Source organism: Galleria mellonella, unplaced genomic scaffold, assembly GCF_026898425.1.
Source record: "Galleria mellonella isolate WM207_F2 unplaced genomic scaffold, CSIRO_AGI_GalMel_v1 utg173, whole genome shotgun sequence".
NCBI classification, from domain to species: Eukaryota; Metazoa; Arthropoda; class Insecta; order Lepidoptera; family Pyralidae; genus Galleria; species Galleria mellonella.
Window position 1 is genome coordinate 8,443,874 of NW_026442016.1, and position 17,325 is coordinate 8,461,198.

Below are 17,325 nucleotides of genomic sequence, written 5' to 3' on the forward strand. Positions count from 1 at the left end.
ACATTATTTTCCCGTTATCGTCTAGTCATATTCATATTTCTTTCACAGATGATTAAAAATAGTTCTGAATGCTTTACTGTAAATCTCGAATATCATTCTTTGATATTATTAGTGGAAAACGTTCAAATTTACGAATTAAATCACTGGATTTCGGAGATTCTTATCTTCTTTAGGTATAGGGCTTAAAGAAGATAAGGTGTAAATATTTATTTAGTATTTTCTAGAGTAAAGATTAGGGAATCGAGAGCTTAATTTCATAAAAAAATGATGCGTCGGTACATCTAGTTACGTCCGTTTATTTTCTCTGTTATATCTGAACGAGAGATAAACGCAAAGTAAACTAGGGCAGCATCATACTAAATGTCTCTGCATTTCGGATTTCGAGATACTTCGCATCTCTTATTTTCGTCTCCACCCACACTTCGAATGATAAACATCAAATACCTCCCAGTGTTTGGGTTGGAAGCTAGCTGACTTTTATACAGCTAGGAAATAATAATGGTCTTTTAAATTATGCTTTATTCAATTGTCTAATATAAGAACTATTAAAATTACTACATAATTACGTCGAGCGAAGTGCAGAGACCGATTTTCCTGCCAGCACGATGAGATCATCACTGGTATATGAGTAACAGTTGCTTACCACACAAGAATAGTATTGCGAAGCCTAAACTAGACGCGAGTTAGGTGGACATAACTAAACTATAGCGGAGTTCCTCCAACACGTGCCGAAGTCTGTTAATAGAAGAGGCTTGACCAAAACATAGTCACACTATCCGGCGACACTTACAACTGAGGTATTAAAGTCCAGCTATGTACGGTAGGTACTGAGGTCGAACGACGTTAGACCTCGTTCATGGCAATTAATTCAGCAAGCGAGTATTGACGCAGCTAAAACAGATAATGGTTCCCGTCAAATATATCGCTTACTCTATAAATTTTAGTAATGGTTTTCTTTGTTCTTTGTTTTTATGACCTTATATGTTTTGAGTCTTATGTCACGGTAGGTATGGTATGTAAGTAGATATTGTTTTAAACCAGTGAAATAAGTACTATATTGGCATCATAACTCTGTTTTTCAATTACAATGTTTATGTAGTCTTACAATGTGAAAGACAGATTTATTTTTTATTTATCTATAAATATAATTTCAGTTACTTTATTTGTTACAGTATACTTAGACTCGCTTCAAAAATAATAGTTTTTAATTTGTAAAGTGAATTTATAGTGTTTACAATTATTAGAAGCTTCTGCGTAAAAAAAAAATATAATTAGTTGAGGAATATTTTACAAGAGGGACTGTTGTGATATTATATACAAGGGCAATATAGGCGAATGTGTAAAACAAAATTATTTTTATATACAGCATGCATATAATAATGAAATCTTAAGATTTGAAATACAATTCAGACGTCGTCACTAAAGTTGAAATAGAATACATGATATATTTATTTACACGGCTTTTTTTTACTTTATTTATTTATTTTACCATGACAAAATGTAATGTAGATTATTTATTAGTTTTCTGAAATATTCAATTCTATTGTAGCATTTCAGTACAAACATTGATTATAATTATTAAATTTTTAGCTTCAACTTTAGTGGCAACACTAATTCGGAATTAATATTAAAAAAAATATTATATATTGAAATGAAAAAAATATTTACGGGTATCTTTACTGTTAGAAATATCTTATGATTAATTCAAATTCGTGGAAATGTTCCAAATTTACCTTGCGCGGTCTGCAGGCAGGGCCTTTGGCAAGTAGCCTTCTAGCCTCGTTCTCAGCCGCAACGGCTTCCCTCACCGATTGCGGTGGCCATTTCTGATCTCCCCGCATGTTTACTCCTCCTAAGTTATAACATTTTAGTTCTTTAACAGTGTTCTATAAAATTCTATCGTCTTTATAAAAAGTAAAATAATATTCGCAATTTTTAATTTTAATTTTTATCGTGTAGTCTACATATATATTACTGTAAAAGCCCATACATTAGTTAATCTTAGGTTTAACTACTTAATCTTAGGATTTACCAATATGAGTTGATATGTAAATAAAAGCTTTTTATAAAAAGAAGGTAATTTTTGGGCTTTCACCAAACCAAACAACCTACTTACCACAAGTGCGGACACCACGCACTAAACGTTTATATATTATGTTACTGTAAAAGCCCGAATTACGGTAAATCTTAAATTTTATATATTTATATCAGAAACGTGGTAAATGTTAAAAAATAGAGTATATTGATTTTTACATTTATATTTATGATATGAATATTATTTAAGTTATACTGATATTCTTTAGTTTTATTTTGTGGGAAAACGGAGAAAGGACTTAGATAGTCCTTATGTAGGTAGCTACATACAGTAGTAGTTTACAGATCAATTTCGCGTTTTCTTTGTTATGAAGCTTTCACGTTTCTTCCTCAGATCATAAAGAAACTGTACGACTTGCCACCTGCGTTATGAAAGTTTTTATGTGTCACGAGTCACTTTTGTAAGGTCCTATTACGAAATGCTTATAAAAAGGCAGTTTTAAAACAATATTGTTGCAATCTTCGCGTACTTTGTATATGTACTAAGATATTTAATGTTTTGAAAGTAGTTTATATTCGTTTATATTGTAAGTTTAAACGCTGTAAGAGTACCGAAGGTATTATCCCATGTTTCTTTACATAACATTTCTGATATTTTTGCTTCGCAGGCAGAATATCTTTTTAGAAGTTATTAGAATATACTCTCAATAAAAGCACTTGGAGATTTCAAAACCAAATTTTTTTGGTTATGTGATAGAAAATCCTTATAGCTTTACACTATTTAATGTACTTGTTATTTTTGTAACTGCTTAAGTCAATTATGAGAATAAAAGAACAAAAGTTAATACTCATTTTAATTTTAATTTAATTGCATCTAAATGTAGAATTGATAATTCGAATTTAGGTAGTCTGCTTACTATCAGACGATTCACTTATGTATTTATATAGTATTAACTATGTTTTATTAACGTATCCGATAAATGTTTATTTTTAATTATTCTATATCAACCTACTTAAAAAATGTAATAAATAGACAGACGATTCCATGAATTCTGTATACATAATATAATATTAATACATTAAATGAATACCTTTGAAAGATGCCGCGGCGGGTTGACTAGTATACACAGGTTGCGGTTGCTGGTGAATGGGTGGCTGCTGGCGAAGAGTGATCGTCGCCGGCGGGGGCTCGTACACTTTCTGTGGGGGCTGATACGCGGGCTCAGAATACTGCTGCGGCGAGTATTGGGGCTGTGGCGAGTATTGCTGTTGTGACTGGGCTTGCGGCGAGTACTGAGACTGGGCTTGCGGCGAGTACTGAGACTGGGCTTGCGGCGAGTACTGTGACTGTGGTTGTGGCGAGTACTGTTGCTGATAATTCGGCTGCGATCCTTGCGTCTACCAATACAGTTGCAATTAAATATCTAATTACATTGGGCCTGTGCAGACGAGGGACTACATGATACCAATTATGCACAAATTAAATGGAGATGTTTGTAGGTTGTTTATAAGAGGAGGCTGTTTTTTGCAAACTAATCCCAAATACCCTTAGCATACTTTTTAGTCAAAATATTAACATCAGCAGTGTATCACGTATATGGGTTTATTAATTTTATTCTTCGTGAATAATAAGCCCTTCGTCTGCGGGGTATTTTAAAATAATCGAAATATAATTAGACACAAAAATACAAAACAATTACATATGAATATCTACTTACTAAAATATGTAGCTAGAAGTCAATATGCAGCGTAATGTTATTTTGTTATGTAATGAATAGCGTTATACAAGAAACAGCTGCTGTTAGATCCAAGCATGATTGTCTGTGGGAGAATATGAAGTGGTGTACTTGCTCCCCTTATGAAACCCTGTGTTCAACATAACAATGTTTAACTATCCACCCATCTATTCAGATAAGTAGAAGTTGAAATTGTATATTCTGTAAAAATTTTGGCTGCATTCCTTGGATATTTTTTCTGCTTGTGCAGATAAGTTTATCAGCTTTCTATGTTCTAATTTACCTATCCATTCACGGTGTACGGTGATTAATTAGTATCCGCTTATATTTACATATTTATTTTGCTATACAAACACAGAAAGTTAGCGAAGCGTGAACACAAAAAACTATCAGCGACGATGACGTTGCAACTTCGAGTCGATGAAGGAGATTCCTGTACCTGAGGAGAAAGAGGAGCTGGTACGGGGCCCCAGCGGTTGGTTGGCTGGCGGTAGGGTTGCGCGGCGCTTGGAGACAACGGCCCTTGGCGGTAGTTAGATGGGGATACTGGGGCTGCGGTAACACCCGGCCCGACTGGGATTAGTTTACTCAGTCCTGTAGCGGCCTGTCGTTTGCCCTCACAGTATGCCGGTTGGTACTGAGATTGTGGCGATTGGTATTGAGGTTGAGACTGGTTTTGGGATTCGTACTGGGGTTGTGGTTGGTACTGGGATTGGTTTTGGTATTGTGTTTGGGATTGGGGTGAATATTGGGGTTGCTGGTATTGCGGCTGTTGTTGCACGGAGGGTGAATGCTGCGCGTTGTTGTAGTACGCAGGACTCTGCTGTTGGGGTTTATAATACATAGCTTATATATAACGCAGTGTAGGAGTAAAGTCCTAAATATTTATAGCATTGTGCATGCAATTATTGTGATTCTCCACCACCTTAAGCGCTTGCTATGTGCAGCGTGTCTATATGCCTTTATAACGAGTTCTATATACATCGAAAGTACCTATCGCTTTTGCATTTTTATAAAAGTATTTTTATGAAACACGTTTTATAATTACCTGTTGTGGCTGATGATAGCCGTTCGTTTCGGGCACTGGTGGCCACACCACTTTCTTCTGGCCTGAAACAAAAACAATTTCACAGTTTATTATTTTGTACGTAGGTATAAATATGTTTCAACGTATGCAGAGCTACAAGATACTTAATATTAAAATCTATAAAATATCTGATAGACAGTTTAAAATTCTACAAGTAATTACGAATAATCATATATTCTAGAAGTGCTCTGATTAACTTATCTTTTTTTTACAATGTGAATATACTGGTCTTGTAATTAACGCAACATTGTTTCAGTTCTTATTTCATCAAATCAGACATGAAACACAAACCAGAATAAAAATATATTTTCTTTATGTTTTGTTTCGTAATTTTTATTTGATTTTGATAAAATCAGGAGACCTTGTGTCTTCTTATCATTGATATAAGCACTTATATGACATGTTTCGCTTTAAATTAGTTCGGCCCACCAACTCGCTGGACCAACGCCAGGATGTTGGAGAAAAAATATTCATCCGTTACTTATAAACTCAATTTACAACATTGCAATGCTATTGTTACTATTAAAAGCAGTTGTTAATTATATAAAGCAGTACTCTTCTACTCTACTGTATTTTATGAGTAAATCGTTATTGTGAAAAATTAGCTAGAGAGACAACAAATAAATACATCAGACTGATTGTAAACTAGTTTAAATGGTAATCTATATCCATTTAAATACCTTTACCTATACCTATTCTAACCTTTGTAAGTTTTGCATGCTTATCTTAACATTAAGCCTTTAGGCTTATTTCTAATTAGCTTTATTACTATGTTTGTAAGTTTATTAAAAATTATGAATGATATCTGCGTTATTAGACGCAATTACAGATTCAAATTCATATTTTTGATATATTTTTGGATTTACGATTAAGTCTTAGTAGTAAACTAACGTTATTTATATAATATCCAATCGAGGCGTCGATTCAGCGAAGCCCTCTAATTTTTGCCCCGAGCAGTTATTCTTTACAAGTAAATCAGTGATACTTGTGTATCATTACTTGTGTCTATTATTTTTGTAATAAAATGAATGATAAAGTACGTTGCTTGTGACGGTTCGCCTATAGTACAATAGGTTTAATACCATAAGTACATAAAAGAAACAGGGGTTCCTATGGGTGACCGCTACGAAAACTGAGCTATTTAATATAAACAAACTTTAAAGTCAAGGTTCACAATAGCGTACAGAGAAGACGTTACCATGTATGAAATATTGACACAGAAAGGAAACTCCTTTGATGTGTTTCCAAAGTGTAGTGGATGTCACAAGAAAATTTAATAAATTAAACAAAAATATATTATATTTTATATATAACTAAATTATAGTTTACCTTTTATCATCAGATGTAAAAAAGGATGCATACAACACAGTTTAATAAGGTTTATGAGAGCCTTTAAAGTTTTATAAATTCGATAATCAATTTAATATAAAATACCAAAATACGTTAACATATAATTAAATTGAATTTAAAGAAAAGTTCAGTTCGAATAATAGGCTAAATCTGATTATTGAAATATCTACCCTTCGGTGACATAATCTATGACGTTATTAGAGAAAGAATAGAGAGAAAAAAAAAAAAGGAGAGCCGGCAGATCGGCGGGCGCGCGGGAGTTGCTTTTTAGGAATTGCGCAATAAAAAAAAAAAAAAAGAAAAAAGAGAAAAAAAAATGGCGCAGGAGTCGTGTTTTAAGGAACTGCGCAATAAAATAAAAAAATAACTAGGATATAGATCTAGGAGGGACTGGTTCGATGAAGGGGTTTGAGATCTTAGTGTATTACTATGGATTAAGTGTGTGAAATTAATCAATAGAAGACTGGAGAATCCGGTGAGCTTGTTCCATTTATTACTACGTAGTTAGATTTTTGACTGTGATCACAGGCAAAGTCTATACTTAATATTTTTCCCAACAACTATTAAAATACGTATTTAGTCGAGTCCATATACCTTTAGGTAATGCGTATATCGTTAAATGCAATCACATTTGAACAAAGTTTACATCAATATAATTTACGTACTTACGTTATTCTACTCATATACAAAATCCAATTATATGGTCGTTTGATAGAACTTCATCAATTTGATTCAATGTTCTAATTGTCCAGTTTTGGAAAATACTTATTGAATCAACTATTGAACTATTACAATACTAACAGTTTCATATCTAGTTATTATAAAGTATTTATTTATTTATTGAGGATAATAGACTAAAGTGACTATGGTCTGGTCTCATTGCTGGGGAAACAGCCATTGATGAGAGAGAGGGGTTATTGAGTGGCGACCCTGTGAATGCAAGTGCGGTGTGGGCTACCTCCATTGTTTGGAGTGACTGTTTTATGTGTATTGTGGGGCCGTTCCTTGTGTCAGTCGGTGGAAATTGCCTGTGTTCAGTCGTGGGTTGGTGATGGTTGAGACGATGATGATGATGAAATATTTGTATTTATTACACTATTACAGTGTTGGTTTGGAATATCTGTTCATACTTAACGCTTCATGGTGAAGTGTTTTTATACCATTACTCGGTCGACCAGATTAATGATTCTTAGTCTATATTTGATTATCCATGATTACATGTGGGGATTTGTTTTACACCAGATGTACAAAGAAACAGCTTAACTGTTGCATGTAATATTATGTGAATGTAATACTTTTAATACATTATTAATTGTGTTATTAGATAAATTCATGTGACTGTGGGGTGTTTATGGTAAACAAGCCTGTATTATTTAAATAGATATTTTGTCTTGATTTATTATAAACTTTAATATTGATTTTATTGTAGTAAGCAAGCTGATAATAACAATTCTGTATGTATTACTGGTTTCTAATAATATTTAATTATGCTGATATTATTGGTGTGGATTTAATTCCTAATGGTAATAAAAGTACTAAAAGATTCTCTGACTATATTTACTCTTAACTAGGTATGAGGTTCAGTATAAAATTGGTACTGTATGACACTTGTGAGGCTATGTATTTTACTCATATTTAGAAAGGAAGTTGTCATGGCGATAAGGTTTGTATGTGTGTTGTTTGTTCATGCTATATTGACTGGACAGGTTCAGACAGGGTTAAAATTAGTGAATCTTTATTGGATTTATATTTAATATACATATTTTGAATATTTATGGGAATAGAATGGAGATATGCAAGTAGTAAAAAATAATATTAGTATTTTATAAATTTCATTATCGAGTTAGTTGTATATGTTGGGCTGTATCCAAGGAGATATGAACCTATTAATATCAAGTTAGGACAATTACTTTAAATATTAATAAAGCAAACACTAACACTGATTATTCACTTCTTTAATAAATTTACATTAGAGGTTAGGAATCAAATAGATAGCATATTGGGAAAATCTTCACCACACATGTATTTGAGGAATGTTCTTGATAATTAGTACTGTATGTATATATTATTGCAAGTACAATTGCAATAAGAATGTTAAACTTCTAATCTTCTGTTCATTCTTGAATTTGAAAGTAAGCTTGGCTACTAATATGAATTTAAAAGTGCAGCATTACTGGATACTATTAATTATTACTGGTGTAAACCTTGATTATTTATATCACTGATAATTTAGTTATATATTACGGTTGATATATGATGATTTTATATTTAATTATATTAAACAAATACAAATAAACAAACTTGCTAGTATTTGTTACGTTGACAGTTGTGATAGATAATCAAAATTCAATTCAATACATCAATACGTCATTCAATACGTCATTAATGTGACAGATGTCAAACAAAAGGAGATTATACACGTTATGATTCTATATCTAAGTCTATAGAAAATTTATATAATTTTCTGTTATTTTATAATAACTGTAGGGGAAATATTGGGATTATTTATATGAGAAATTTCACTTAAATGATATGATAATTATTTAAAGACCTAATTTCTTAGGGATTTAATCATGATGATTTAAACACTAAAACACTTGTTTATCTGAGAAATCCTCTTAGTAAATAGGTTTACTAAGACACTAAAAGGAAGTAGATATAGTATAACTGTAGTACAGCTACAATAATTGTATGGGACTTACTGTTCTTTCTATACAAATATATATTTAATATATATATTTCACATTATAATTATTCAATATACATCTACTACTACAACATACACAAATAGGACTTATTGTCCTTCCTATATACTTATATATAATATTTGACCTAGCACTTTAATGTGTAATTTATCAGTACTGAAGACAACAACCAATTAGGACTTATAGTCCTCTCTATAAAGCTACATAATTATTTAATCTGATTATTTCACTATGTGATTAATCAAACCTCTACAAATATTACAAAAGATCTCTATTACTCTCAACACAATAATAGCTTGTTGGACTTAGTGTCCTCAAACTTATAGAAAACCCAATTGGTTATTTCACGAGACGTTGTTAACTTGTGATTAATCAGTGTCTTTTAAAGGACTTATAGTTCCTTTAGATATATCTCTCTGAATAAATAATTGGTTAATTCACAATGTGGTTAATCAACAATAATATTATATATAATTGACTGGACTTATAATTCATTCAATAGCACTCATTACTTTTAGTAGCTCTCGACCTATGGGTTGGACTACTCGTTCTTAGGCTCTGGCCTAATCAACAGATGTAACTTGAACCTTGAGTATTCTTGGTATTAAGTAAATAATATTAAATTGACAATGCTATGTTATGATATAGCAATTATCAACATTATATGGCTTGGCCAATTCCAGGGTGTGGAAGGTATCCCCTATCACACAAATCTTCATCTCTATCGGACTGTCTTCACAGGTGATCTCTAATGTCACATTATAGGGCCGAAGGGTTATGCCCCATCAAAGTAGGTTCTGGTGTCTGGGTGATCTCGCTTCTTGGTCTGATCTCTTGTGGAGCCGAAGGGAAACCCCATTGAGTAAGCTCGTAACAGGGTGACGCTGGGAAACAGTTTCGTACTGTTAGTGGGTGATCTCTATGTCGCCATATAGGACTGAAAGGGTCATCGCCCATGAGTAAGCTCTCGTGTCGGAGTGATCCTGGGATTTCAGTTCCGATCCGTTTGCCTCTGGCAAGCACTAATTTATACTGGAAGCATCGTGGGGCTGGTGGAGCCACTGTAATGTTGAAGTAAATGTACTTATGTTTGGTTTGGAACTGAGAATACTCATTCCCTTATTACCATCAGAGTGCATTAATAAATAGTAATACCCTTCCCTACCTTTTTGGAGGAAGAGTTATAGATAGTTGGAAAGTCTTCCACTGGTCCGGGCGTGTGAGGGGCCCGACCGCTCCCCCATTTTTTTTTATTATTACAGTTATTCTGTAATTTACTATTAAATTAACATAACTTCCTAGTTACATGAATTATGAGTATAATTCATTAATTATTCTTAATCCTTAAAGATTTATCAATCATCTTCATTATTTAACTCCTATCATATACCAATTAAAGAACCTTTTGGTTATTACACACACAACGGGTCCTACATTACTAGACGATCACACATTTATTTATTTGGCGAGATGATCAAGTGTTCTACTATAAGATCTGTTCAATATTAAGTGTTTATTGTAAGGGTTTATATGATTCATAGGGTGTTTGGGGTGTATAAGGCAATATAGGTATGGGGTTATATTGAGGGTGTTAGGCCATTCTTTAGGGTAAGTTTTCATTAGATTTTCATAGATTTCATTAGGTTAAGCCTTCGTAGGCTTTTCTTAGGCTTTGTAGGTTTTCCATGTGTAGGTTAGTTTAGAGGGTTATTATTATAAGGGGTGCAAAAGGGGGGGACCATCACAATTGGTGCCGTGACCAGGATATAATTGGTTCATGGCTATTTACATATCAGATCAATAAGAACACTTGGTCACAATTGGAGCTTGTGACTTCAGGGATTGGTTATTAAAATATGAAGGAGTATAAAGTTAAACAGTAATATCTGCTAATAGTATAACTCAAAACCAACTTTGATGATTATGACTAAATAATTATACCGTCATAGATCTAGGATTTGGACCTAATTTCATGATTTCTATGTCTATAGGTAAATAGCCTATTTTACTGTTATCTCATGTTCTTAGGATTTAATTTATCAAATTCATTTAGTGGTTACCTATTGGAGTCAATTATACAACAAATTTACATGATTTGGTTTATATTTTATTTTACTCTATATCAATTGAGTAAATAATATTAAGTATTACACTAATAGGTACATAACAATAGTAGTGAGGATAGCTTACTAGGTTATATTCAGTTCACATTGATCTAATTTTATGCTACAGGACACATTTATTATTCTTTTGCTTCATTAATTCTCAATACTTACTGAACTATTAATTTAACATTATATTAATTTTATAGACAATAATTATGCTATAATAACTTATACAAAAAATTGATTAATTTCATTTTATTATCAAAGAAATAATTTAAGATGAATTAATGTTATGATGCAGTGACATTGATTATATATAAAAAAAAAAATTAAATAATTATGATTTAATTTTAATTTAGGATGTTTAAATAGCTTATACAATGTTTTATAGGGATTTCAAATTGAGAGTTAGACGTTTCATAAAATACCATTAGGGTTAGTTAGGGCCTTTAGTTACCTTATTTAATTATCTAAATATGAAAATTTTATTAAAGGTTTTCATATTGTTAAATTTAATTCCAACAATTAATTAGGATGCTATTATAAATATATTATTTAGGGTTCTTCACATAATTTATTTATTGCATTTTACAATTATATTTCAGATTCTATTTGATTATTCACTTATTTCGAATTAGACATTTTATAAAAAAAAAAAAAAAAACCTTATACTTATATCAGAGGGAGATTTTGTAGGTTATTTATTCAAGTACACTCTTTACATGCCTAAGTATTTTACATACTTAGATTTTGCGCACACTTAGTTATTTAGTTCTTTGTAGTTGCACATAACACAAGACATCTGTATCTTTTGAAATAATAATTTATTGTACAAAATAAATTAATTGATGTATCTAATGTAGTTGTTTGTATTTATGTTAGGTTTGCTATTGTGATCTTTTGGGGGAGGCGATGGGGGTGTCTATCTACCTATCTAATGTGGTTACATAATATTTTATTATAAAACTTATTGATCATGTTATTTCTGAGAGTATTAAGAAATAGTCATTGGTAATTTAAGTATATTAAAGGAATTTCTTATAATAAGAGTTTTAAACTATGGGGCCGTTTGTATTATTTTATGCAACATATTTATAGGAGTCTTAAAATTGGGGGGCCGTGCAAAATTTGTCAGACAGGGGGGCCGGTGGTGATAAATTATTATTTATATAAGCTTTACTTCTATGATTAAAATTAATAAATAAAAATTAAATTTATTTGAATTTTGTTAGGGACTATTATTTTTTTTATTCAATGAACACTAGGTTATTTCTTAGATGAAATATGTATTTGTGGTTACTTAGACGCTTCATAAAGTTTTATTCGTATTGTTTAAATTTATTTTAACAAATTTATTTGAACATCTTCATTTTAATATTTAATTAACTTGGGATTTTATCTAATCATTTATTTACACTTAGACAATTATTTTAGGATTCCTTTTTGCATTTATTACATTTTAATGCTTAAATTATTTCACTTCATTTCGCTTTAGGTTTTTTACTTAGGCTCTTTCGCTTGTTGATATGTTATACTCATACATTTAAGCTTTTAATTATGAACTTCCATTTAGATGTTTTAACTCGTATCTTTTAAATAGATACTTTATCTAAATTTACTGATACAAATAACGTATCTATTAGGTTCTTTACTTGAAGCTCTTCACATATTTAGGTTTTATACATTTAGACTCCTCACATACTTAGGCTTTTCATACATTTAGGTTTTATAGACTCCTTTACACACATTTAGGATTGTATTCATTTATGCTGTTTATGACATTGTAATTACATGCATTGAATTTATTACATATAAATAAACGAGTATAAAAATTTTAATTATAAAATTTAATGGATTCACTCTATCATTACAGCGTATGCAAATTAATTATAAATAATTATTTACAAATCTATTCATAAATAAATATTATGCTTAATTATTAATATATTGAGTAGAAATTTTAAGGCTATTCATACACATAACATTCAACAACACATAACTTCGGGTTTAAAGATCTTTTTAATACTTTTATTGTTTTGAGTCTTAAGAATGTCAGAGTGTTAGGCTAGTATCGATGAATCAATGAAAAATTTAAATGATGATCTTAAGCTCTGTAAAGTTAAATTATATACACATATGTGAAGTACATTTTTAGGGTTGGAAAAAAAATTGTAACAATAAACTTATCTTGTTATAATTATCAATCCGGTAAACTCCTTGATAATTAGGGGGCCGGATGTGACGGTTCGCCTATAGTACAATAGGTTTAATACCATAAGTACATAAAAGAAACAGGGGTTCCTATGGGTGACCGCTACGAAAACTGAGCTATTTAATATAAACAAACTTTAAAGTCAAGGTTCACAATAGCGTACAGAGAAGACGTTACCATGTATGAAATATTGACACAGAAAGGAAACTCCTTTGATGTGTTTCCAAAGTGTAGTGGATGTCACAAGAAAATTTAATAAATTAAACAAAAATATATTATATTTTATATATAACTAAATTATAGTTTACCTTTTATCATCAGATGTAAAAAAGGATGCATACAACACAGTTTAATAAGGTTTATGAGAGCCTTTAAAGTTTTATAAATTCGATAATCAATTTAATATAAAATACCAAAATACGTTAACATATAATTAAATTGAATTTAAAGAAAAGTTCAGTTCGAATAATAGGCTAAATCTGATTATTGAAATATCTACCCTTCGGTGACATAATCTATGACGTTATTAGAGAAAGAATAGAGAGAAAAAAAAAAAAAGGAGAGCCGGCAGATCGGCGGGCGCGCGGGAGTTGCTTTTTAGGAATTGCGCAATAAAAAAAAAAAAAAAAAAAAAAGAAAAAAAATGGCGCAGGAGTCGTGTTTTAAGGAACTGCGCAATAAAATAAAAAAAATAACTAGGATATAGATCTAGGAGGGACTGGTTCGATGAAGGGGTTTGAGATCTTAGTGTATTACTATGGATTAAGTGTGTGAAATTAATCAATAGAAGACTGGAGAATCCGGTGAGCTTGTTCCATTTATTACTACGTAGTTAGATTTTTGACTGTGATCACAGGCAAAGTCTATACTTAATATTTTTCCCAACAACTATTAAAATACGTATTTAGTCGAGTCCATATACCTTTAGGTAATGCGTATATCGTTAAATGCAATCACATTTGAACAAAGTTTACATCAATATAATTTACGTACTTACGTTATTCTACTCATATACAAAATCCAATTATATGGTCGTTTGATAGAACTTCATCAATTTGATTCAATGTTCTAATTGTCCAGTTTTGGAAAATACTTATTGAATCAACTATTGAACTATTACAATACTAACAGTTTCATATCTAGTTATTATAAAGTATTTATTTATTTATTGAGGATAATAGACTAAAGTGACTATGGTCTGGTCTCATTGCTGGGGAAACAGCCATTGATGAGAGAGAGGGGTTATTGAGTGGCGACCCTGTGAATGCAAGTGCGGTGTGGGCTACCTCCATTGTTTGGAGTGACTGTTTTATGTGTATTGTGGGGCCGTTCCTTGTGTCAGTCGGTGGAAATTGCCTGTGTTCAGTCGTGGGTTGGTGATGGTTGAGACGATGATGATGATGAAATATTTGTATTTATTACACTATTACAGTGTTGGTTTGGAATATCTGTTCATACTTAACGCTTCATGGTGAAGTGTTTTTATACCATTACTCGGTCGACCAGATTAATGATTCTTAGTCTATATTTGATTATCCATGATTACATGTGGGGATTTGTTTTACACCAGATGTACAAAGAAACAGCTTAACTGTTGCATGTAATATTATGTGAATGTAATACTTTTAATACATTATTAATTGTGTTATTAGATAAATTCATGTGACTGTGGGGTGTTTATGGTAAACAAGCCTGTATTATTTAAATAGATATTTTGTCTTGATTTATTATAAACTTTAATATTGATTTTATTGTAGTAAGCAAGCTGATAATAACAATTCTGTATGTATTACTGGTTTCTAATAATATTTAATTATGCTGATATTATTGGTGTGGATTTAATTCCTAATGGTAATAAAAGTACTAAAAGATTCTCTGACTATATTTACTCTTAACTAGGTATGAGGTTCAGTATAAAATTGGTACTGTATGACACTTGTGAGGCTATGTATTTTACTCATATTTAGAAAGGAAGTTGTCATGGCGATAAGGTTTGTATGTGTGTTGTTTGTTCATGCTATATTGACTGGACAGGTTCAGACAGGGTTAAAATTAGTGAATCTTTATTGGATTTATATTTAATATACATATTTTGAATATTTATGGGAATAGAATGGAGATATGCAAGTAGTAAAAAATAATATTAGTATTTTATAAATTTCATTATCGAGTTAGTTGTATATGTTGGGCTGTATCCAAGGAGATATGAACCTATTAATATCAAGTTAGGACAATTACTTTAAATATTAATAAAGCAAACACTAACACTGATTATTCACTTCTTTAATAAATTTACATTAGAGGTTAGGAATCAAATAGATAGCATATTGGGAAAATCTTCACCACACATGTATTTGAGGAATGTTCTTGATAATTAGTACTGTATGTATATATTATTGCAAGTACAATTGCAATAAGAATGTTAAACTTCTAATCTTCTGTTCATTCTTGAATTTGAAAGTAAGCTTGGCTACTAATATGAATTTAAAAGTGCAGCATTACTGGATACTATTAATTATTACTGGTGTAAACCTTGATTATTTATATCACTGATAATTTAGTTATATATTACGGTTGATATATGATGATTTTATATTTAATTATATTAAACAAATACAAATAAACAAACTTGCTAGTATTTGTTACGTTGACAGTTGTGATAGATAATCAAAATTCAATTCAATACATCAATACGTCATTCAATACGTCATTAATGTGACAGATGTCAAACAAAAGGAGATTATACACGTTATGATTCTATATCTAAGTCTATAGAAAATTTATATAATTTTCTGTTATTTTATAATAACTGTAGGGGAAATATTGGGATTATTTATATGAGAAATTTCACTTAAATGATATGATAATTATTTAAAGACCTAATTTCTTAGGGATTTAATCATGATGATTTAAACACTAAAACACTTGTTTATCTGAGAAATCCTCTTAGTAAATAGGTTTACTAAGACACTAAAAGGAAGTAGATATAGTATAACTGTAGTACAGCTACAATAATTGTATGGGACTTACTGTTCTTTCTATACAAATATATATTTAATATATATATTTCACATTATAATTATTCAATATACATCTACTACTACAACATACACAAATAGGACTTATTGTCCTTCCTATATACTTATATATAATATTTGACCTAGCACTTTAATGTGTAATTTATCAGTACTGAAGACAACAACCAATTAGGACTTATAGTCCTCTCTATAAAGCTACATAATTATTTAATCTGATTATTTCACTATGTGATTAATCAAACCTCTACAAATATTACAAAAGATCTCTATTACTCTCAACACAATAATAGCTTGTTGGACTTAGTGTCCTCAAACTTATAGAAAACCCAATTGGTTATTTCACGAGACGTTGTTAACTTGTGATTAATCAGTGTCTTTTAAAGGACTTATAGTTCCTTTAGATATATCTCTCTGAATAAATAATTGGTTAATTCACAATGTGGTTAATCAACAATAATATTATATATAATTGACTGGACTTATAATTCATTCAATAGCACTCATTACTTTTAGTAGCTCTCGACCTATGGGTTGGACTACTCGTTCTTAGGCTCTGGCCTAATCAACAGATGTAACTTGAACCTTGAGTATTCTTGGTATTAAGTAAATAATATTAAATTGACAATGCTATGTTATGATATAGCAATTATCAACATTATATGGCTTGGCCAATTCCAGGGTGTGGAAGGTATCCCCTATCACACAAATCTTCATCTCTATCGGACTGTCTTCACAGGTGATCTCTAATGTCACATTATAGGGCCGAAGGGTTATGCCCCATCAAAGTAGGTTCTGGTGTCTGGGTGATCTCGCTTCTTGGTCTGATCTCTTGTGGAGCCGAAGGGAAACCCCCATTGAGTAAGCTCGTAACAGGGTGACGCTGGGAAACAGTTTCGTACTGTTAGTGGGTGATCTCTATGTCGCCATATAGGACTGAAAGGGTCATCGCCCATGAGTAAGCTCTCGTGTCGGAGTGATCCTGGGATTTCAGTTCCGATCCGTTTGCCTCTGGCAAGCACTAATTTATACTGGAAGCATCGTGGGGCTGGTGGAGCCAC

The 17,325-nt window shown here is 31.3% G+C and overlaps 1 protein-coding gene across 9 annotated transcripts in view; it reads right to left on the minus strand.

Annotated features, from left to right (window-relative positions):
• The window catches only part of LOC113515380 (uncharacterized), a 52,018-nt gene that overhangs the window by 1,897 nt on the left and 32,796 nt on the right, over positions 1-17,325 (minus strand). For 5 of the 9 annotated variants that reach the window (XM_031910419.2, XM_031910421.2, XM_052893411.1 and 2 more), the window contains 4 exons: positions 4,819-4,880; positions 4,210-4,593; positions 3,126-3,432; positions 1,734-1,852 (listed from right to left, as the gene is read on the minus strand). In XM_031910419.2, the coding sequence (XP_031766279.1) occupies positions 1,734-1,852; positions 3,126-3,432; positions 4,210-4,593; positions 4,819-4,880 (872 nt within the window). Of the gene's footprint in view, positions 1-790; positions 892-1,733; positions 1,853-3,125; positions 3,433-4,209; positions 4,594-4,818; positions 4,881-17,325 lie in introns of all 9 variants that reach the window. The other 4 variants (XM_026899564.3, XM_031910424.2, XR_008252677.1 and 1 more) reach the window with 3 other exon arrangements.